The sequence below is a fragment of the Urocitellus parryii genome, chromosome 3, assembly GCF_045843805.1.
Source record: "Urocitellus parryii isolate mUroPar1 chromosome 3, mUroPar1.hap1, whole genome shotgun sequence".
Classification (NCBI taxonomy): Eukaryota; Metazoa; Chordata; class Mammalia; order Rodentia; family Sciuridae; genus Urocitellus; species Urocitellus parryii.
In genome coordinates, this window is record NC_135533.1 from 23,267,828 (window position 1) to 23,291,510 (window position 23,683).

Sequence of the window (23,683 nt, forward strand, 5' to 3'; positions counted from 1 at the left end):
TGGTCTGACTTCTCATTTTTGTTTTTTTTTTTTTTTTAACTTCATTGTATAAAATCTTTTATGTAACCTGCTTCATTTTTTTTTAAAGTTTAAAATGCCTGATTTTTTTGGAGATAATAAAAAATGTTCTAAAATTATATGGTGATTGTTGTACAATTTTGTAAATACAGTAAAAACCATTGAATGGTACACTTCAAACGAATTAACGGTATGTAAATTATATCAATAAAACTTAAAAACAAACAAGGTTATTGGGGATGGTGGACTAGGAGGGATGCAGCAGTCAAAAATCCGGGACGGATTTTGGCCACTACACAAAGGCAGAGCGCCCCATTGGGGAAGACCTTAGGATCCCTGCTCCAATGTTGCAAGGCTGCTGGACCCTGGGGTTTGGATCTAGTGGCTCAGTCCGTCGGCCATTGCTGATTGGACTGCGGAAGGACATGTGACCAAGACAGCGCGGGGGGGGGGGGGGGGGGGAGAGGCGGGGACAGCGGCGGATACTGGCTGCGCTTTGCTAAGACCCCACTACCCGCCCTGTCAGCGGCGAGTGAAACCGTGTTTGCCCAGGCCACGTGGCGGGGTCTTGCTGTGCCCGGCTTGGAGACCTAGCTGGTCCTGGCATCCTCCTGTCTCAGCAGGCGGGCAGGGCACCTGTACTCGGTGGACCTGCAGGAGTGTTGGGGCAGGTGTGGACAAAGGGAAACTGAGGCCAGGAACTCACACGTGGCAAACAACCTAACCCAGGTCATCACACTGATAGCACACCATATTCCTTATGGCGAAACTGCTTCTGAACAGACATGTACCTTAAGACCGCGGTAGAGAATCCTATAATAGTGTGATAGGATCCCTTAATTTTTTTTTTTTTTTTGGTGGTGCTGGGGATTGAACCCAGGGCCTTGTGCATACTAGGCGAGCACTCTACCAACTGAGCTACATCCCCAGCCGGATCCCTTTTGTGAGTTAATTTTTTCTTTATTTTTTGGTCTAAAAAGGGGGTGATGTGGACGTTGGGAAAGGAGGGGCTCTGTGCGAGAACACTTGCACTTTGTGTTTGAGGTCCTGGGTTCAATCCTTGCACTGAGTGTGTGTGTGGGAGGGGCACAGTTTTCTGCTTTCTGCACCCATTTCAGGAAATTCTCGTAAATTATAGATTGATTTCTTTGGCTTAAACATTGGTATCTCTAAAAATAGCTCTGGTAAGGATACTTAGGTGTGAGTTAAAATATTCAGGCAAGGGGAGAAGACCAGTAGGAGAGAGAGCAGAGCCAGGTGGCCTTGGGCCTGTCCAAGTCTCCATGTTTTAACCTTCACAGCCTGAATGAGTGGATGCAGGCTAACATCCTTCCAGCTTTAAAGGTTTTCTGTTTTTTCTTTTTCGTGGTGCTAGGGATTGAACCCAGGGCCTAGTGCATGCAAAGTAAGCACTACCAACTGAACTATATCCTCAGCCCTAAAGTTTGTTTTTCAATTGGGCATCACTTTTTTTGTGTTAAACTTTTTAAAGAAATTTGTTCTAATTAGTTATACATGACAACAAAATGCACTTTGACACATCATACATAAATGGAGTGTGATTTCTCATTTTTCTGGTTGTATATGATGTAGAATCCCACCAGTCATGTAGTCATATATGCACATAGGGTAGTAATGTCAGATTCATTCTACTCTTCTTCCTACCCCCTTCCCTCCTGTTACACTCCTCTACCCAATTGAAAATAGCTCTATTTTTCCCTAGGCTCCCCCTCGTCATTGTGAATTAGCATCCTGATATCAGAGAAAACATTTAGCCTTGGTTTTTGGGGATTGCCTTATTTTGCTTAGCAGAATATTCTTCAGCTCCATCCATTTACTGGCAAATGCCATCATTTCATTATTCTCCTTAGCTTTAGAGTTGTCTTCTACAAAAGGACACAAGAAAGTAGCAAGGCTGTTTAGGTCTTAGACCTAACTGACCATTACACAATCCAACAACTTTGCCCAGTGCTACTCATCATTAACCAATCTTATTTGGGCCTTGGGGTTTTTAAAGACCAACATAAGGTAACATTCAGGCATCAACATTTTTTACCTTTCACCCCTGGTAGGATAGCACCTGGCCAGTTTATTGAAGTTGGGGTGTAGCTCAGTAGTGGAGTGCACGCCTGGCATGCCCAAGACCCTGGATTCCATCTCAGCAGTCAAAAAACAAATAAACATTATTTTTACATCAAATTATTTAATGATTGCCAAGAGTGGATTTTTGTGGAGGTCTTGAGTAATGGAAATGTGTGGGAATATAAGTTTTAGGCTCCCTGAATTTTCTGATTAAGGAACCATCAGTAAACTAGTTTACTCATCCATGTGTTGAGCTCCTGCTACATTCAAGTCTGTGTATATGTGTGTTGGTACTGGGGAATGAACCCAGGCGTGCTCTGCCACTGGGCTATTACCTCAGCCTTTTTTTAAAAAAAAAAAAAAATATATTTTTTTAGTTGTAGACGGTCACAATGCTTTTATTTTATTTATTTTTATGTGGTGCTGAGGATTGAACCCAGGGCCTCCCATGTTCTAGGCAAGTACTCTACTGCTGAGCCACAACCTCAGCCCCTATTACCCCAGCCTTTTAATTTTGTATTTTGAGACAGGGTTTCACTAAGTTGTGGAGGCTGGCCTTGAACTTGCAATCCTCCCATCTCAATCTCCTAAATTGCTGGGATTATAGGTGTGTGCCTGCCACCATAACTGCTGTGTGTGTGTGGGGGGGGGGGCGGGGGATGGGGGAGATACAGATATGAAAAGGCCTAGCTCATAAGCAGCTGCTATGGGCTGGGGTTGTGGCTCAGTGGCAGAGCACTTGCCTTGTACATGTGAGGCACTGGGTTTGATCCTCAGAAACACATAAAAAAAAAAAAAAGATACCATGTCCATGTATAACTAAAAATATATTAAAAAAGAAAAAAGAAGAAGAAGCAACAGCAGCAGCTGCTGTGGGTTTGGCAAGCCCTGGGCAAGGACCGTGGCACAACCCTAGGACTGTCCCAGAACACACTGACCTTGGGAGGGGCTGCACCTGGGCTGAGCTCAAGATATACCTGGAGACTTACTTAGAATCCTGATGTGCAGTTTGTTTTCTGTGATCTGCCTGAGTGACTGGCACAAAGAGTAGAGCTGCCAGGGCCAGACACCTGAGGTTATGATTCCAGTCCTCCATTTGCTAGTTGTGCACTTGGGGATGATTCCGAGTGTGAATTCCCACATCTGCAAGATGGAATCTCTCTCCTTACAGGATTTTGTAAAGGATTAGAAATAAGGAGATAAAACATTTTGCATAGTAAAAGGCAGAGCAGCCATTTAGTAATGGGAAGCTATAACTGTTAGTTTGTGAATAAATTCAGAAGAATTTTTAGTTGAGACAGTTACTTTAAATTTTAACACTTTTTTTTTTTTTTTTTTTTTTGGTGCTGGGGACTGGAATCTTGCACATGCTAGGCACTCTACCCTCTACCACTGAGCCACATCCTTATCCCTGTTAACAGTTTTACTTGCAAGTGCATTAAAATGGGGCAGGGGGTTTCTTAGCTTTTTCTCCCAATATTGGTTAAGTATTTTAAAAATATAGCTGAGTGTTGGAGAGAGATATTGGCCAAATTATATTGTTATATTGTGTGCATGTATGAATATGTAACAAATCCCACCATTACGTACAACTATAATGCACCAATAAAGAAAAAGTGAAAAGAAAAAGAAATATAAACGGATGCTCTTATATCCTCTGCTTTCATCCATCACAGACCATAAGAAAAGCATATCAAGTGGCACAGTGCTGGAACCAGATTGCCTCACACATGCTAGGCAAGCGCTCTACCACTGAGCTACAACCCCAGCCCTCAATTTGTTCTGATGAGTTTTGGTACTAACACCAAAGGGCCCACCATGAGCCTGATCCATTCTGCCATGCTAGCAGCTGAGGCTTCAGGGGTCTTACAAAGGAAGAGCACTCTGCTGGGCCTGAGTGAGGCCCAGGGTGCACTGCAGCCTGAGCTCTTCTTCTCAGCATGGTATCCTTCCTCTTTCATTCATTCAAGATTGGATGACTCCAGTGGTCACCACCATCACCTGTGCTTGCAGCCTGGGTGATGACTTAACTCACAGGGCCCTGAAGGAGATAGGAGGCAATAGAATTCTTTCTTCTGTGGCACCCTGTCCAGATGTCCCCTCATCTCCCTGGGCGGCAGCAATTTGCTCATATGGATGTCTCCTTGTCTTGTTTTATGGCCACTGAAATGCTTCATTCACCTGGCACGAGCTAGGCATTTATGATGTCAAGCAAACTGACCCTCAGGCTAGATCTGATCTCTAGATGGGCTTTATTTTACCTGAAGAGCATGTAAAGTATTTTTGATTGTTGATGAAATAAAGAGATTTCATATAAAAACTTGGGTTCCTTAGATTCTCTGGAAAATTGTGAAGATGTGGCAGCAGGGCCCACCTTCCTGTGAAGGGAAGATCTGCCAGCACTTAGGAGAGTCTGCCGCTCTAGATAGATGCTTTCAGGCTGGGATGAGGCTCAGTGGTACATTTTGCTTGCCTTGCATGCACAAAGCCCTGGGTTCAATGCCAGCACTGCTAAATGAAACCGAAGATGGCTGCTCTCCACTCTGCCTGTGTCATCACTCCTTTGCCATCTGAACTGTTGCTGTTGCATCCATTGCACTTACCTACTTACCTGACTGCCCGAGCAGCTCAGTTTGTAGCATCTGTAGGTGACTTAGGCACTAATGGAAGAGGAGGTCTCCTTCAGATCCACCAAAGACAGTTTTAACAATGCTTGTGACAAAAGCAGTGCCTGGCTCAGGCCGAAGAGGAAGGTGTATTGGTAACCTTGCTGTTCCCTGGGTGGCTGCAATCACTCCTCCTTCTGGTCCATCCTCTCTGGTGAAAATAGGTGGCACTATGCCATTTGTGCAAGAAGGTGATGAGGAGGGTACTTGGCTTTACTGAACCACCGTCAGGCTTCAAGGAAAATACTTCTTGACCTTCCCATTTAATTATTCTAATCATTATCACCAGGAAACTGACCAAGACATCCAATAGCAAAAAGAGGGATGGCAGGACAGGGCATTCCAGACTGAGGCACCATGAGTACAGTCAGGGAGGTGTAGAGACTTGGGCCTGAACTGGGGATGGGGCAGGACACACAACTGGAAAGGCAGCAATTGCCAAATTAAGTTAGTCAACTGTGTGAGAAACGGAGTAGGAAGGATGGAAGAAAATAATTCATGACTTGGAGCTTCTGCTGGGGAAAGATAATCCACTCAGGTATTAGAGCTCGTGGTGAGAGAGCCTCCCAAGATGGAGGTTTGGTTTTTAACGTGGATATCAAATTAACCCCTAAAAATAAAAAGAACTCCAGAATAAAGACTTTCAAACCATCTTTAGTATTTTTCAAACTAGATTTTTCTTCCAGAACATCATTATATAGAAAACACATTAAATGAAATGGAGCTGAGCTAGGGCTGGGGATGGCAGAAGCCCCTGATCCGGCCTTGACCACCTCCTGGAACTCTAGTGCCATGTAGAACAAAGACCACTGACTCTGAGTACAAGCACCTTTTGAGAAGCATAAGCCAAGTCTTTTGCCCAAGAGGTCAAGGGCTCCTAGAGAGATGAACAGTTCCACTTCCTGTTGCCACATTTTTAACTATTTATTGAATGAGGCAGTATAGACAGAATGGAAAACAACACAGAATCCATGCTCTGCTACTGGGGTTTTGCTTTTTTCTTCTTGGCAATTTTTCAAACTATTAGGAAGTTATCTCACCACAAAGGTACACGGACTTTAAAGCCCCTGGACAGCTTCACAATGATGATAAAAAATAATAATTAAAAAAATAACAAATTAGAACTAGGACCGTTAATATGTAAATTTCCCTTCCCTCCCTCCCACCCATTACGTACAGAAAAGAACATACAAAGAACATTGGATAGTTTTATATAAAACAAGCAAATACAAGAATCTGAAACTTTTCTCAAAGGCTGAGCAAGACATGAAGAATCTTTTAATGTTGCTTTTAAAAAAAAAACATTAAATACACTATCACACATGGGGGGACATGGGAGGGGGAAGAAAGAGTTGTCCCTATACTCAAGGAGCAGGGATTTGGCCTGTCAAAAAGTCAGGTGAATGTAGCCATAGGAGACTCAGGGCTTGCAGCTAGGGAAGCACAGAATTTAACTGACAAATAACATCCAGACCAATCCATACTTGTGAGCAGGAGGGCCACACAGGGCCTGGGCCACTAGGATGCAGCTGGGAAAATGGGTCTCTTAGAACCACTCCCAGAGCAGAGCCAGATCCAGGTATGAAGACCCTTTCTCTTCTGACACATCCCATTGTGATGGCCACCGTTCCTGAGCCAGGTGTCCCTTTTCATTGCAGAGAAATGACAACTAGAGGAAAAGAAATGGCTCCCATTGGTGTACCCTGGTCTATGAAGACTTTCTCCCTTCCTCCTTTCCCTTCTAGCTCCTCCACCTCTTCCCATTCTCTCCCCTACCATGCACGCGCACACCCACAAGCACGCTTAGCACGCACTCCTCAGACCCTTAATACTTCTGTTACCTTCAGTTCATATACATGACCAATTCAGGACTGACCTTAAGACCAAAGCAACTCTTTAATGGTCATAAGATCAAGGAGGATTCCTGGGATATGGAGGAGATGGGAAGCTGAGGAAAACCCTTATGTCCCTGGTGGGAGCTTCAGGACATTCACCTGCCTGTGGCAAGGTCAGCACCTGGGCCAGCCCGAGGAGTGTCTCAGCTGGCGGACCATGAGATTCCTGGACCTTGCAAGTACTTTCTGGATCCCACTGCATCTTGGAACCTCCTTCCTCAAGTGAGTCCAGCAGGGAAGTTCTGAGCGGCCACTGGGAGGCAGCTTTGGTGAAGGGCATGGTCACCTCTGCCTGAGTTTGTCAGTAGCTCAACGCATAACCCTGGTATGAACAAAAACCAGGTGACTGTATCTGGCCACGTACCCTACCACCCACTAAACTGGGTGGATAATTGTTTCCACAGCTCACCTTGATTTCATACAGATAATTCCATGCGGGTTTCATACATATATATACATATATATGTATGTATATATATACTTTATATATATATATATATGTAAATGTGTATGTCCATATGTACACATATACATATATTCACACTCACACATACACACACATAAGTATACACACGTTTCCGCAGAAAGAAGTCCTGCCACAATTTGGCTTTTTTGGGACAGTGAAATTGACAATGCAGTTTCTTACTCCACCAATCCCAGAAAATCAAGAGTGGTGCTTTAAAAAAATGCAATTCCAAAATCTGCTGCCTTTCTTCCTTTTTAAAAAAAAAGGTTAACAAAACTTTTCTTCCAAAGTCGTGAGACTTAATTCCATTTGATTGCACCTCTGCAAACGTGTAAAAAATTTTGAAGTAGACTAGAAAATGATGCCATGATACGGCTGCATGTCACTGTTCCAATGTCACCACCTCCACAGCCTGGCCGTCCATGGTGACTGTGCTGTCCGATATCCTGGTGGTCACAGGTGCCATGGCCACCTGCACTGGTCCGTTGCCCTGGGCGAGGCTGGTTACCACAGTCTGGTACATACTCACAGGGATCTGGACCAGGCCTGGAGAGACAAAGGCAAAACCATTGGTGGGGCTCATGCTCAGGTTCCCAGACGCTGGCCGGATGGGTGGGCAACGGACGCTAGTCCTCCAGAGTGTCACTGTCTGATGGCTTCAGGTAATCACCCAATTTTCAGGCACAGATAATCTCTTTTCTCACTCCACTTTAATTTTCCAAAACAGACTCTCTGGAAAGAAAAGTCTGGAGAAATTGTGGAAACACGCCTCAGGGCGGGGCCTCTACAACTTGCCCTGAGAACTGTGTCTGCCTCCATCTTTAGGAAGTATAGGCCCATCAGGTGTACATCCTCCCCACTTGCTGGCCCTCTCCTCCCACTACCACCTTCTTGTGGGAACGGGCCACCGTTACTCTTCTTTGATATTCTGCTATACTACCTGTCTAATACACCACTTTTCCTGCCTGATCTCAAGTTTCTCTGAGCTTGGTAAGAAAAAACAAACAAACAAACAAAAAAACTTTTCCCTCTCCTATGTCATCTGGCCTCTGTCCCATCTATGTCCCTCCCTTCAAAGTCAAGTATGTAAGTATGTATGTATGTATATATATATGCTTTATTTTACTTATCTGTCTGTATGTTTAGTGGTACTGGAGATGGACCCAGGGCTATAACATTCTACCACTGAGCTACAACCCCAGCCTCTGCTGCGGAGTTTTAGATTTCACAGACCAATAAAATTTTAAAATACATTTGGGGTCAACTCAACCAAAAACCAAACAAACAAAAAAACCCCAAACCTCAACTATCATCCTATTACTCAGAGCTGAGAGAACAGTTTATAAAGAAAGTAGTGCCCAGGCATGGTGATGCACATATAACCCCAGTGACTCAGGAGGCTGAGGTGGGAGCATTGAAAGTTCAAAGCCAAGCTCAGCAACTTATTAGCACTTGGAGACTGTGTCTCAAAAAAAAAAAAAGGGTGGGGTGGGTGGGCAGGGCTGAGGATTAAGCTCAATGGTAAAATGCCCCTGAGTTTAATCCCTACTACCAAAAAAAAAAAAAAAAAGACAAGAAACAAGAAAGCAGCATGCAATGTCAGAGAAGGGTAGTCCATTCCAGTTAACTAAGGCTGAGTACGTGCAGAGGCAGACCTTTTCTTCCTTCTGAAACTAGAAGTACAGTAAATGGGGTAAGCATATAAGAGGGATATTAACATAGTTTTCAAGATGCAGGGCATATATAAAGTTGTTCTGATTTCTTTTTGAAAGTAGAAGTTGCAACCTCTTTGGGATGAACTCATGACCTGGAGGCAGGCTCCTGCAGAAAGGGTGGAGGAGGCTAAAAACAGGAACTGGTGTAAAGTTTGTATCTGACTAACTGGACCAGTAAGTACCCCTAACTCTAAAGCTCAGGCCTTTGTGACAGGACATTTGAGGTTCAACTACTGTCTTGAGGAACTGACTTGGGAGGCCCCAAGAAAAGACCTACAGTTACATTTGGTGGGTGGAGGTAGGCCTGCTGTCCTATTACTAACCCTAAGTCATGTAGTTCATCTCATTTTTTCCCTGCACATCACAACAAATGGCATTTCCGTGTGTCACTCTTAAGGGACACAGAAATATACAGGAATAGCAGAGAAATGTGGGGAGTAGGAGAAAGCAAAACATGCCCTCAAACTCTACTTCAGAGATAAGAGATCTGTATCATAAAAAAAACAGGATGCTAGAGATTGAGGTATAGCTCAGTAGTAGAGTTCTTGCCTAGCACATGCAAAGCCCTGGGTTCAATCTCAGCACTCAAAAGAAAGACAGGAAAAAAAAAAGATGCTATGAAAAATGAATAGGAAAAAAAATTGAATTAAAAAAATCAAACAGACCTTCAAAAGAAGGTAAAAAAATAAGTCTGTAAGATTTCTGTAAGATTTCCTTACAGAGAGTAGAACAGATTAAAAGATGGAAAATAGGGGAGAAAACATGAGATCAAATTTCTGATAAAACAGAATAAAAAAGGTAGGAAATTATTAGACACATAAGTAAATTTCTAGAACTGAACAAACAGGCATTTCACATTGAAAAGGCACTTGATGCAAAACACAATAGAATAATAAAAAAAAAAAAAGGTTCAAACACTAAGACACACCAGAGATAGTAAAGCTCCTAACAGTTTCTAGAAAGGAAAAAAAAAAAAAAAAGTCATATATGAAGAACTTGTGACTGGGAACATCGTAGACTTTTCAAGCTAAAAAATGATAGAGCAATGCCTCCAAGTGTCAAAAAGAAAATGTTCTCAGCCTAGAATTCTACATCCAGCACATGAAACAATACCCATATCAGTTAAGCATGGGGACAGAATAATAATGTCTTCAGATGCATAAGGACCGGAAAACCTGGCTATCCATGCACTTTCTTGGGAAGCTCTGAAGAATGTGCTCCATGCAAGTGAGAGAACTCAGAGGCAGTCACTGTGGAACTTAGGGGTCCATAGCAGAATGCGGAGGGGAGGAAGGGATGGGGCGAAGGGCCTGTAGGAACCTGATGGGTACAGAGTGCTGTGGAGGATGGCGAAGATGGAGTGACCCTGGAAAGAATACCCAGGGGTTCACAGCAGACCTGGATACAACTGGTGATTACTGGTTAGAAAGAAAAGGCCCTCCTCCTCCCCTCACCCCACCCCCATAATAAGCATTAACTTGAAGGAAAAATATAAGTTAAAGAAAAAGGGAAATGTAATCGTAATTATAGTACATTCATCTTGGCAATGAACAATTTTTATGTTATTATAGTATAGATACCAAGTCATCCAAAAATTATGAAAATGTCTCATCTAAAAAAATTATAAGACTATTTTTTAGAGTAGAGAGAATACATACCAGGAAAAAAACCCAAAATATTACCTCTGACCTACAGACCTTTTTTTAAAAAAATAAAAGTTTTTTAGTCCTTTTTTGGGGGGTGTATGTCAATTTAAAATATAGTTTTTAAAAAAATTAAGTTGTAGGTGGACACATACTTTTATTTTATTTATTTATATGTGGTGCTAAGGATCGAACCCAGGGCCTCACACGTGCTAGGCAAGCACTCTACCACTAAGTCACAACTCCAGCCCCTAAAATATAGTTTTAAGATGATGCACTTACAATACAGTGCTTATAAGGTGTGATGGTATTTCTGTCCCCTGTGTACATTCCATTTTCAATTTCTGAGAATGCCCAGGAATTTACTATACAGCAGCCAGCAGCTCAACTTTAAATATGCCTCAGAATTTGCTACAAATTTGAGTCCTTTAGTGTTTTACTGTGCAGAACCCATGCTACACCAGTATACAGACAGTATAATGAATCTTTTTAATAGTGGGCCTAGGGAAACAATTGCTGGATAGAGGAGCTCCATCCACTACCAGGGAAATTATTTCTAGCACTTTTGACATTTAAACCATATGCTACTTTGATGAAAATGTTTTTCTTCTAGTTCTGGGTTACTTTACCCAGGGATACTCTACCACTGAGCCACATCCCCAGGTCCTTTTAAAATATTTTATTTAGAGACAAGTCTTGCTAAGTTGTGTAAGGCCTTGCTAAATTGCCTAGACTGGCCTTGAATTTGTAATCCCCCTGCCTCAGCCTCCCAAGCCACTGGTGTGCCATCGCACCTGGAATCTTTAAATTTGATTTTGAGACAAGGTCTTTCTTGCTAAGTTATCCATGCTGGCCTGGAGCTTGCAGTCCTCCTGCTTGAGCCTCCCAAGGCTGGGATTATAGGCATGTACCACTGTACCAGCTAAAATGAGTTTGACCAATCACCCTTTGAATTTACCCCTCCCAGCCAAATTCTCTTCCCATAACACATCACTCACCCAATCTCAACCTTTCGAGTTCTATGATGTTAATGAAATTCCCAAAACCTAAAATATAGTTCAAATGTTTTGGCATGGTGTTAAGGCTGCTCAGAATTGCCTTGGTCTTTCTGTTGTTTTGAGACAGAGTCTCACTATGTTGCCCAGGCTGGTTTTGAACTTCTGAGCTCAAGTGATCCTTCTGCCTCAGCCTTCTGAGTGCTGGGACTACAGGTACGCTTGGAGAGTGTCCTTGGTCTATCTTCATTGTCTCTATTGTGTCATTTCCTATCCTCTCACAGGTATTCTGTGCTCACGGCATTTCCCAACCCCCGGCCTATTCTCAGTTCCACAATATGTTAGTTACACTCCTTTCTCTGAGTCTTTGCACAAGTTGTTCGCTCTATGGAATTCTTACTCTGACTCCTTTTCCTTTATTTACTATTTTTGCAGTGCTAGGGATCAAATCCAGGGCCTCATGCATGGTAGGCAAGCACTTTACCTCCGAGCTACATCCTCAGATTAAAACTCAGTCCAGTTGTCCTTCCTCCTGGAGGCCTGCCCTACCCCAGCCCATACTCCTAGTGTCCTCCTCATTAGGTACCAGGACAGTATAGTGGACACTTATGGCATGTACATGGGTCTTGTCAAGCCCAGGTCTGTCTCTGGTTTGTTCCACATTCCCCATAGTATGAAGTACATGTGTGCCACAAATTGGCAACAAGATAGCCTTGAGGGCAACAGACAAAGGGAGCCAACTGCTGGCTTCAACCAATATACAGCTAGGCCCTAGTCCCCAATCACATGGGCCTAAGTAAATGTTAGGACCACATGGCTCCTTGGTCTCCCACCTCATCCCAATATATCTTGACCATCATCACTTTAAAACTCTCCTCAAATCAAAACAGGCAGTTAATACAATGACCCCAAACACCTAGCAGCAAATCCAGGATACCTGTGTCATCTTCCAAAGAACTCAAATGCTAGCAAACAGCAACCAAAAAGAGAAGCAAGGATGTCTCATGTCATTCTTGCCACCGGGCTTGATTCAGTCCCAAAAGCTTCCAACTTGATGCAGTGAGCAAGAAGATCTTTTCTGTGAGCAACCTTGTGGGTTAGAGCCAAGATGGTTCAAAATCTAAAGAACTATTGAAGTTAAAGCTTCTCCATCTTGGCTTAAGATGTTTTTGTTTTTCTAGCATATGGGTTCATGCTGTAAAGATGGTTTTTAGTGTTGCAGAAGATATACTCCAGAAAAGATGTTTCAAAAGGTTTGAATGCAAACATAGATATTGGCTAGTACTGCTGTAATCAGAATGATCTTTCAAATACAACACACTGATTTTGTTGCTACCCTTTACAATTCTTTAGTGGTTTCTAATGGCCCATGGGCTGAAAGTCTAAATCCTTTTGTAGGGTTGCATTCAACTCTTTATGTTGTCTCCTCTTGCTCCGTTAAGCCCACTAATCCCCACTCCACACACGCCAACCAGGTGAACTAGCTGAAGTCCTCCAAACACTGCATACACTGTAGCTTCTGCCTGGAGTGACTGTCCTCAGCTTATTCCCTGAGAGGTTTCCTACTCTTCCTGCAATAGTCAGCTCCAGTCTCTGCCCTCCTCTGGCTTGTGGCCTCTTCCTCTGTGGCCCAATGGCACTTTGTACAGACCTCCATGGAGGCAATGGTCACATTCATTATCACTATTTGCATTTCTTGTTGCCAAGCAGACTAAATTCCTTAAGGAAGATATTGATCTCTGAGTCCCTAACAATTAGCAGGTGCTCAATAAATGTCTTCTAGGCTCATAAATGAAACTTGACTTCTTCGATTTAATTTGTTCCCTTCTAGGGACTGGGTAATTAGGATAGGGGAGTTGTAAGGGAATGAGGCTGTGTTACAATAAGAGATCCCAACTCAGATATAAGTGCAAAAAATACTACATTTGGGACTCATCCAAATAAAATAATTTCTTATAGATTCCATTTTATGTATTACATACATCAGGGAAGGGGAAAATTTGGTCTCTGTAACTGGGTGATAAAACGAGTCTCATACAAAGCTGTCTCAGGGTGAGAAATTGGTGACAGCATTACACATCTTAAAAGCTTTTCAGAAATTCCATACACAAAGTCACTGCACAACCTCAAATGTCTTGAAATTCCATTCCACTGTTTTCCACATGCAGTTTCAGTCCCCCTCCACCTTAAATAAACACATTACCATTCTACTGTGGGGATTCTAAGATCTCCCTCCCTCTCTCACACAGAGACATTTTGACATGGGATTAGATTAAATCGCCTCAGTGTCTCTGACCTAGCAGCCTTTATGGCCACAGCAAGGGAAAGGGGGTGGACTGGAGGCTTTGAAACCCAGTATGCACTAAGTCGGGTGGCTGCCCTTGGAAGAGAGATGATTAAATGCTGAGGTACAGTAATCAGGCTGGGATTGTCCCTGCATCTGCTCAGCCTGTCCCTGATTAGCCCTAATCTAAAGGCGCATGTTAATCCGAGATTGTATTCTGGGTCATTTCGATTGATAATGCAACCGGAAGCCCTTCATGTTCCACTTTAAAGGTTTGGAGTTATCCTTTTTCCTTTTCAGGGAGACCTTATACAATTCTAGAAATGACTCCCTTGGCATGTGTGTGGCACTCCTCAAAGCCCCCTCACACGGCCACTTATCCCTTGATTTCTGCTAGGACCTTGAGAAGGGTGAGTGACCTTGCCTTTTACAAATCAAAAGCAAGCTCCTTTGGCAGAACCCTGGGCTCATCATGAAGATTTGTAGTGTCCTTAAGACTTAGCACCCTAATACTTACTTTCTTCTTCTCCTTTTTTTTTTTTTTTTTTTTTTTGGTGCTGGGGATTGAACTCAGGGCTTATACATGTTAGGCAAGTGCTCTACCAATGAGCTACATCCACAGCCCCAGCATCCCAGTTTTTCAAAGCTACAATGGAACTTTAGCATTCATTCAGTTTAGTAAATCCCATACATTTTTTTAAAAAAATATTTTTTGGTTGTCAATGGATTTTTTTTTTTAAATATGTTTTTAGTTGTAGTTGGACACAATACCTTTGTTTTATTTATTTTTATGTGGTGCTGAGGATGGAACCCAGCGCCTTGCACATGCTAGGTGAGTGCTCTACCACTGAGCCACAACCTCAGCCCAAATCTTTTATTTACTTATATGCAATGATGAGGATCAAAACCAGGGCCTCACACATGCCAGGCAAGCACTCTACCCCTGAGTCATGACTCCAGCACCCCCATCCATTTTTTTAAATTAAAAAAGTAAACATATAAGTTTTATTTTTTAAAAAGTAGCTGGGCCGGGGAGTGGTGGTACATGCCTATAATCCCAGCAACTTGGAAGGCTGAGACAGGAGGATCACAAATCACAAGTTCAAGACAGCCTCAGCAACTTAGTAAGGCCCAGAGCAACTTAGTGAGATCCTGTCTCAAAATAAAAAATAAAAAGGGCTCAGGATATCACTCAGTGGTAAAGCCCCTCTGGGTTCAATCCTCAGCACCTAAATTAAATTAAATAAATAAATAAATAAAAGTAGCTGGGTGCAGTGACATACACCTATAGTCCTAGCTGCTTGGGAGACTGAGGCAGGAGAATCGCCTGAGCCCAGGAATTTGAGGCCAGTTTGGGAGACATAGCAAGACCCCTTTTCAAACAACAACAATAACAAAAACAAACTAAATTTATAGTAAATCTAGGTGTCTAGGCCTTGGATCTGGGAGCCTTTCTATGCCCCAGAGTGCCTCTGACATCTAACATTCAGGCCAGTGGACCCAGAAGGGAGAGGACCATCGTCTTTGGCTCACTGCTGCCTCTCATCTCAGGCTTCATGATGAGGCATATGAAATCGGCCAAAATGGAAAAAAAGAGGTTAAAGGTGACTTAGAAACTTCAGATCCCAGCACAAGAATTTTCTTGCAGCCATTCCAAACTCTCTGGGAGAACTGCAGGCTCCAGAGCCATGCTTCCCTGCAAAGGACAATGAGGACTGACCCTGAATAATCTTTTTTTTAAAAAAACCTGTTGGGTATCATTCTTGAGCCCAAATGGTGAAACACACTCCTCCCAGTCTTCCCTTATCTCCTTACCTCAGTAAGTGGCAATTACATCCTTCCCGTTGCTTGAGAAACTCAGAAGTCATCCTTGACTTCTCATTCAATACAGCAGTAAATCCTTCAATTCTCCCTTAAAATGTAAACTCAGAACTCAACACTTGTGCGGCTGCCCCCCTGGACAGGCACAATCACCTGGATTGCATCTTTGCTTCCTTTGAGATTGACCTGGTTTAGCCTGAGGAGGGATCTTCCAAAACTTCCGTACAAACTGATAGATTGTGTGTGTGTGTGTGTGTGTGAGAGAGAGAGTGAGAGAGAGAGAGAGAGAGAGACAGAGAGAGAGAGAGAGAGAGAGAGAGAGATATTTTATGTGAAAATTCCCAGGCCAGGCCAGCTCTGTACACAACTCCCACACTGTGTATATGCAACACCTTTCCTCTCTTCAAGTCCTGCATTTCAGGGGAGAACCTACAGGGAGACTGATAGCAAGACAAGTTTCTGCTTTGTCTTCTGGCTCTTCTCATCAGGGTGATTATTCCTTATGAGGTGTTGGTCAGTCTCTCTATCTCTAATAGTGGGATTTGAGACTTAAAGCATTTTAAGTGATAGGGAATATACTTTTGGACAGTGGATAATCTTTGGACCTCTCTAGTCATATTACATGGGAGGCAGAGTGTGCTATGTACTCATAAGCCCAGCCTTATCTTCTTCTTTTTTTTTTTTTTTTTAAAGAGAGAGTGAGAGAGGGGGAGAGAGAGAGAGAGAGAGAGAGAGAGAGAGAGAGAGAGAGAGAATTTTTTAATATTTATTTTTTAGTTCTCGGCAGACACAACATCTTTGTTGGTATGTGGTGCCGAGGATTGAACCCGGGCCGCACGCATGCCAGACGGGCGCGCTACCACTTGAGCCACATCCCCAGCCCCTTATCTTCTAATATAAGTTATCATTTGCTCACCTCAAGGGGCTTGGGCCTTGTGTTCTGCAAAATGGGGTTGTGAGGTTTTACTGTGGTACAGGATAGTAGCACCAAGGGAGCACTGTGGTAGACCGTAGACGCCAATGTGCATAACTATAAAGGTTAGGGTCACAGCCTTGCACACTCTGTGTATTTATCATTCATGAGCTGATCTACTCTGTTTGTGACCTCTCCTGAGATGATGAGTTTCGTCATCTGCCTGCTGTGTAATGAAATTTTCTTTTGTGTGTGTGTGTGTATGTATGTATGTATGTGCGGCATTTATTATTTGGAGGAACTTATTTTCCTAAGACTTAACCTTTTAGTATTCTGATTTGATTTTAATCAAATTTTTAAAACCTACAAATCAGTCAGCTGAATCTTGAAACACTGTTTAGTTGAGCAAGTTTACCTAAGCCTTTCCCATAAACATCCTCCATTTCCCTTCATTACAACCATTATTTATCCCTCAATGTACCCCAAACACCACGTATACTTAGGCAGTACAAGTACCTCAGCCTACATTTATCTCCTGCCAAACTAAGTCCTACACTTGCAACAGTTTCCACATCTTCTCACAGCCCCACGACCCTGTGATTTTACTGTTTCCACCATTCACTGGCACCAGCTCTGTACTGATCTGCTTCCAAGTAGTTACTGCTTTTCTTTCTATAACTCTGTTTACTTAAGCTGCCAGTAGGACTATGTTGTTAAATACTGAGCAATTTTGGCACTATTGAGGCCCTGATATAACTTACAATTGATCACAGCCTTCACAATTTTCAGTAACTGAACTACAATCCCTCTGGCCTGGCCCTCCACAAACTGAAGAGCCTTGAAGCCTTTCACTGTGCTTCAGAGTAAAGTCTGACTTCTCCACAAGAACTTTTTTTTTTTTTTTGGTGGTACTGGGGATCAAACCCAGGGCTTCACATATACATACTAGGCAAGCACTCTATCACTCAGCTACACCTCCAGCAACCCTGACCCTTTATTTTGTGGTGCTAGGGATTGAACCCAAGGCAAGCACTCTACCAACTAAGCTACATCCCCAGTCCTTTTTAAAAATTTTATTTTTGATAGTCTCACTAAGTTACATAGACTGGCCTTGAACTTGTGATCCTCCTACCTCAGCCTCCCAAGTAGTTGGGATCCTAGGAGTGTGCCACTGTATCCGGCCCCATGACAACATTTCTTAAGGTGCTGTAGTCAAATCCTGTATGGAAGTTCTTTTCATGGTTGAGTAAAATAGACTGTTTTATTTCCATCGAAGCCTTCCTCGTCAGAAAGACCTACATGTGAATCTTGATTTTGCCATTTAATACCTTGTGAGCCTCTGTTTTCTGATGTTTAAAATGGTAATTACAAATCTCACGGGGCTGTCGAACCAGATTTGTCAACACAGATCAAGTTTGCTATAGTGCCTGGAATACAGCAGGTCTACAGTAAGTATCAGCTGCTTTTCAAAGATGACTTTGAATGAGAGGTGTGAGGAAATCTAGTTGAGGTCATCGATGTTCTCTCAGGAAACAGAAGAGAAGCAGAGGTAGCATGTATCTTGCAAGAGTGACTTGCAGAGGAAGCACATCATTCACCAAAGGCCTTTGAAGATGTAAAGATTAGAGCTAAAACCATGGAATCAGGCAGATGGACCAGCAGGCAGCTTCTTCTTTGAAATGAAGCCAGTGGTCACAACTGGCACTGGAACTGCATCATAATGGAGACGAAGTAGTTGCTAATTCCGTGCACTGGTGACTAATCAAGGCTAAAGCACCCATCAATATTAAGAACGTTAAAAATATAATCAGGAGCTGGGAGTGTAGCTCAGTGGTAGAGTGCTTCTCTCTCTCTCTCTCACACACACACACACACACACACACATAATCAGGGGCAATATGATATGATGTCATCACTGACAAATTTCTAAACTCCAGAAACTAACTGCATAGGCATAAGCCAAATGGTACAGGCTACAGGTCTGGTTGGTTACCCAGCACCGTGGCTTACCCTCTTCCCATCCTCCTCATAGGGCAGGACAGGCAACCTGTGAAAGAATGGACCTTTTATGTGTTCTCCCACGCTGGGGAACCTTTGGGAATTGTTTGCTGTAACTGACTCTTTCAGTCAGAAGGCCTTCTGTGTTGGCCACGGAAATATTTTTAGTTGGGAGAAAAATACTGATGTTGTGAGAGAAAAACAGAAAGCTAAACAAATAATATACACAACGATTGGTGTAACAGAAATAATTCTTAAAACCAAAAGGAAAATTTATGGTAAAATGCCTCCTGTAGCTTATTGAGATGAAAGCTAACTATATACATCAGGAAAACGCTGGTTTAAATGGGGAATTAGAAGACTGTGACTGGAAAGTATAAGAATAAACAAGCAAGGAATGATACCAACAATTATATTAAGTAATTTCTAAAGTTTTTAAGAGCCATCAAGGATATCTACAAGTATTTTCCAGGGGTCACAGGCAGGAGGAAAGTTCTTTGAAATTTTTCATTTGAAGGCTTGGGAAATATTTACATCAGTGGCTGATCTCAAGGAGATACTGGTACAGAAGTGGAAGAAGAGAGAAGGAAAACAGATACAGAAACTAGTCCAGGAAACAGGCAGCAGACAGGCTGAGAGTAACGAATCAGGACCAGAGGGAAAACAGATAGATGTAGGGCAAGAACAAGGAGGAAAGAAAAAGAATGTTAATATCAAATCAAAAGGAGGTCCAGGTAACCCTTATCATAGTAAGACAAAAGAGAAAGAGAGAAAGCATTTCCTCCCTGTGCTTCTGTTATATCAGCTGCTTTTGGGACATTTAATCTTCCTTTTCCGTGCTTTCTAAGTCCAAGGCTTTTGGCTGCATTTGGGGGATTTATGGATTAAAATATGCCTTACATCTGGCAATACTGAATATTCTCATGAAACCAAGAGCAGCCTCACAGGTGCCCTGCCATGCTGGACACTTTTGAGCACCTGATCTTGCTAGATAATCTAGAGACACATTTAGAAAAACTGTTGGGGGCAGGATGGGGTGTTGGTAACATTCACAGAAGTGACTCTGTCTGGTTAGGAAAGTGTCACTCTGTCCTTTACCTGCTTTTTGCAGACTACTAGGAACTCCTTGGTGTTCCCCCACCCCCCAACATACCATCCTATAAGCCAAATGTCAAAATTGAATTTATTTTTACTTCATTAGCAAATGTACCTCAAAATATGTGTGTGTGTGTGTGTGTGTGTGTGTGTGTGTGTGTATTTGGTGCTGGGGATTGAACCCAGGGCCTTGTGCATGCAAGGCAAGCATTCTATCAATTGAATTATATCCCCAGCCCTCAAAACACATTTTTATGATATAATTTTCCTCTTGAAATTACTGCAGATGCCCAGAAACATTATGAAATCATAGTTTTGACCCTTAAAACTTAAAACCACTGTGGTTGGGCTGGGGATATACCTCAGTTGGTAGAGTGCCTGCCCTGCATGCACAAGGCCCTAGATTCAATCAATTCCCAGCACCACACACACACACACACATACAAAAAAAAAAAAAAAAAAGAAAGAAAGAAAGAGAAATTGTGGTTTATTATCCTGGAGACTGAGCTCTCAGTGTGGGGCTGGGGCTGAATTAGCTAACTTCTAGGCCAACTGACCTGACCAGGAAAGCTTTAAACTGAAAATGGTGGGAAAGAAAAGCATTCCACTAAAGCTTGTGGAATATGCAGCTGCTCAGGACATCTGATCTGACTGCACAGAGAAGGGCAGGGTGTGCCCAGTAAATTCCAACAAGCGATTTCTGGGTGGAAGGGTAAGATCAGCATCTGAGGCCTCCAAAGCCCATGTACCAGTGATGGTACAATGGATTCAAAGTGTGTACCAGGGCTTTTAAGGAGAAAGCAGAGTGGAGATGATGGGACTTCAGAAGAAAACCATCACACTATATAAGGGCTCGTAACAGTAAGGTACAAAAATGAAGAATAGGCCCACACAAGAGTTACCCAGAAGTTAGGGATGGAGATTTATTTTTCTGTTATTGTTTTCAAACTTTTTATTATGAAAAATTTCAAATAGGCATGAGCAAGAATGGTACAATGAATTCTCCTGTGCCCATTACACAGCCCTGCCTCTTCTATCTGACCAGGGATAGACAAGGCAAGGAAGCTTCCAATGATGTACTCTTGGTTTTCAATCCCTTCACTTGGCATAATCTGTAAAGCATTATTTATTAATCTCAAACTTTCTAAGAGCATACCAAGGGCAGAATGACATTTGCTATAGGTAGTACAATACCTAAAGACAGATAGTAAAGTGGAAATATGTGGACAGTTATGGGGTTTGAGAGTCACACAGAAGCCTATCCCAGTAAGCTTCCTCATTTTTTTTTTTTAAACCAGTCCCTTTTATTGGGCGTTGATTCTCAGGATGTGAAAAGATACAGCAATGATTAAGTTCTCAGAGGGAACTGGAGCAAGGCAGTCATGGTTAGGAGTCCAGAGTACCCTGCACACTGGCCCCTCTTCAGTGGTATCTGAGTCACTGCTCACATTTGTGTTCCTTGTAAGAAAGGCAGTAGTTGAAAAGCAGTAAGCTGCCAGCACCATGTTAATTCCAGCGATGCTTTTTCTTCACGCTGATGTATTGTTGTGACACGGCAGTAACCTCTTTGAAGGGCTCCAACCACGCCTCTAGGGGTGAAATCCCAAATCAATGTCCAGCTTGGCAGCTGCCCTAGCTTGACATCCATGAGTTTCTTCTTTGCTCTTATGACTGATGCCATCTTGGAATTTGGGTGTCCACTGAGGCTAGTAAATTCATCTTGCTCAAGTACTTATTCTCCCTCTCCTATCTGAATGTACTTGGCAAAGCCAAATTGTCACTGGGGACAAGTTCTTTATGAAAGAACCCCAGCTAATCAGTGAAAAAGGAATGATAACATTAGAAATATCCAATTTTCAATGGTTACTAAAGCTAGGTGACGGACGACGGGGACTGCATTGTAGAGGAATTACACCATCCACGTAGGAAGCAGAGCCTGGAGTGGTAGCCTTGAAGTTACTCCACCCTCAGCTGCTTCCTCTTTTCCCCAAAGATGAACCCACCTGCGGCCTTCTTGTCAGGATCCACTTGCAACCTCCACAGTCTGCCATAAAGAGGCCTGACAAGAACACAGAACTGTTAAAAGGCACTGGGCAACTTGGGCTACCAGAAACTGCTGCGGCTCCGCAGCCTCCCACATACCCCATATCACAGGGCATTTGCATGGTATGTCTGATGTCCACCCATGGGGTGTTTAACAAATCCTTTGGTAAACATGTCAGCTTGCTGAGTGCTTACAGTGCACATGTTTATAAAACATATCTTACAGTCAACTTGGATGAGCTGAAGCAAGAGTAGGTCAGTTCCCCTTACTTCCCCCTCTAAACTCATATTTGTGATGTGGTTTTCTTGTAGCAGACTTACCTTCCTAATTATGCCTTCCCTAAGCTAATATGAAGACTAATTGGTATTCCCTAAGTACCCAGCAGCTGGGTTGGGGGTGGAGGAGATGGTCCTGGCTTACACTGGCTTGCTTAGAGAAACTGTCCAAGGATTTAAAATGTGTCACGAGTAATCTGCATGACAGATAATCTGTATGTGACGACTAAGATTTGTCTATATTTACATTTATAAAACCCACAGGCCACTTTGGCCTCTTTCTTTTCTCTTTTCTTTCTTTCTTTCTTTTTTTTTTTTTTTTTTTGTGGTACATCGGGATTTGTGGTAGTAGGTTAGAAACTAGGGCATTTACCATTGAATTACATTCCCAGCCCTTTTTGTTTTTAAAAATCTGAGACAGGGTCTTGCTAAGTTGTCCAAGCTGGCCTTGAACTTGCAATCTTCCTGCCTCAACCTCCCAAGAAGCTGGTATTACTGGTATACCACACTTTTGATTTCTTAGAGCTCCTATGAGCATATGTAACATTATGTTTATAAGATTTAAGTTACCGAGAGAAAAAATCTAGTCCAAATTTGAGGTAATAATAATAATATGGACTTTCTCCCAGGAGTCAGAGCAACTGTATAATGGCTACTGGAGGCAGACTACAGGAGGAAGACTACAGGAGGAAGCAAGAGTAAAGGCACATCTTGGTTCCAAGGGCTGCAAAGAAGGGCAGGTGCTAGCAGCCCGCTGCTCTACTCCCAAAAGTGTGTCCACACACCATTTTGTCTACTCAATGAACAATTCATATATGTAGTATTTACGTGTCCTGTTTAAGGAGAAAAGAACTCTCTGGTCCAAAAGCACAGTGATGGAGTGACTAAAGGAAGAAAAAATCAGGGAGAGAGTTCAAATTGGACATTCCTAAAATTAGATTCCTTTCTCATTTGCTATAATTCAGAATTTCTTATTTCTTTTTAGGAGATGTAGGGTAGGGAAAGGATGCAAAAAAAAAAAAAATTTTTTTTTTTTTTTGGCAGAGCTAGGACTTGAGCCCAGAGTCAGAAGCATGCTAAGCAAGCTTTCTACCATTGAGTTATACTCCTAGTCCTTTTTAAAAATTATTATTTTAAAATTTTTTGTTTTGAGATAGGAGCTTCCTAAGTTGCCAAGTCTGCTCCAGAACTTTTGATTTTTCTGTTTCAGTTTCCCAATTATAGGTGTTTGCCACTTAACTCAGCTAAGGATGATATTCTTGGATGAAAAACATTTTAAAACATGAAAAAACGAAGAACAGGCTAAGTAGTAACATGGCTGGAAGGAGTTGTTCAGAAACATTCAAATTTCTTTTCACCCCTCCACCAAGATAAATAGAAATTCCAAGACCTCCTGAAGCAGTCAACACATTTCAAGAGGTTCAGACCAATCTCTAAAAGCACCATCCACTAGAATTCCCTGTTAACAATGAACACATTCTATTTGTGTGCTGTACAACATTGTGGCTACACAGCAATTGAAGATGACTGATGTGACTGAGGAACTAAATTTTTAATTTTATTTATTTTAATTAATTCAAGTTTAAAAATTATAATGATCTAAATCTTTCCAGTTTCTACTATGCCAGACTCCACATCATGAATGTGCATCAGACACACACACACACACACACACACACACACACACACACACACACACACACAGTATAACACTATAAGAGTTGCCTTTGTTTGGATGGAAACTCAGTCTGAACTTGGATACTTTGTATTTCC

The 23,683-nt window shown here is 42.4% G+C and overlaps 1 protein-coding gene, 1 non-coding gene and 1 pseudogene across 6 annotated transcripts in view; all 3 read right to left on the reverse strand.

The window, feature by feature from the left end:
• Positions 1-873: 873 nt before the first annotated feature.
• Trnat-agu (transfer RNA threonine (anticodon AGU)) lies at positions 874-946 on the reverse strand. The gene has a single exon. It is a non-coding gene; the product is annotated as a tRNA-Thr (tRNA).
• Positions 947-5,958: 5,012 nt separating this feature from the next.
• Positions 5,959-23,683, reverse strand: part of Nrf1 (nuclear respiratory factor 1) — a 139,302-nt gene continuing 121,577 nt past the window's right edge. For 4 of the 5 annotated variants that reach the window (XM_077795943.1, XM_026392790.2, XM_026392789.2 and 1 more), the window contains one exon: positions 5,959-7,673. In XM_077795943.1, coding sequence (XP_077652069.1) covers positions 7,510-7,673 — 164 coding nt within the window. In that variant the 3' untranslated portion in view covers positions 5,959-7,509. Of the gene's footprint in view, positions 7,674-21,167; positions 21,651-23,683 lie in introns of those variants that run through there. The other variant, XM_077795945.1, reaches the window with a different exon arrangement.
• Positions 20,607-21,272, reverse strand: LOC144253638 (ATP synthase F(0) complex subunit f, mitochondrial pseudogene; annotated as a pseudogene).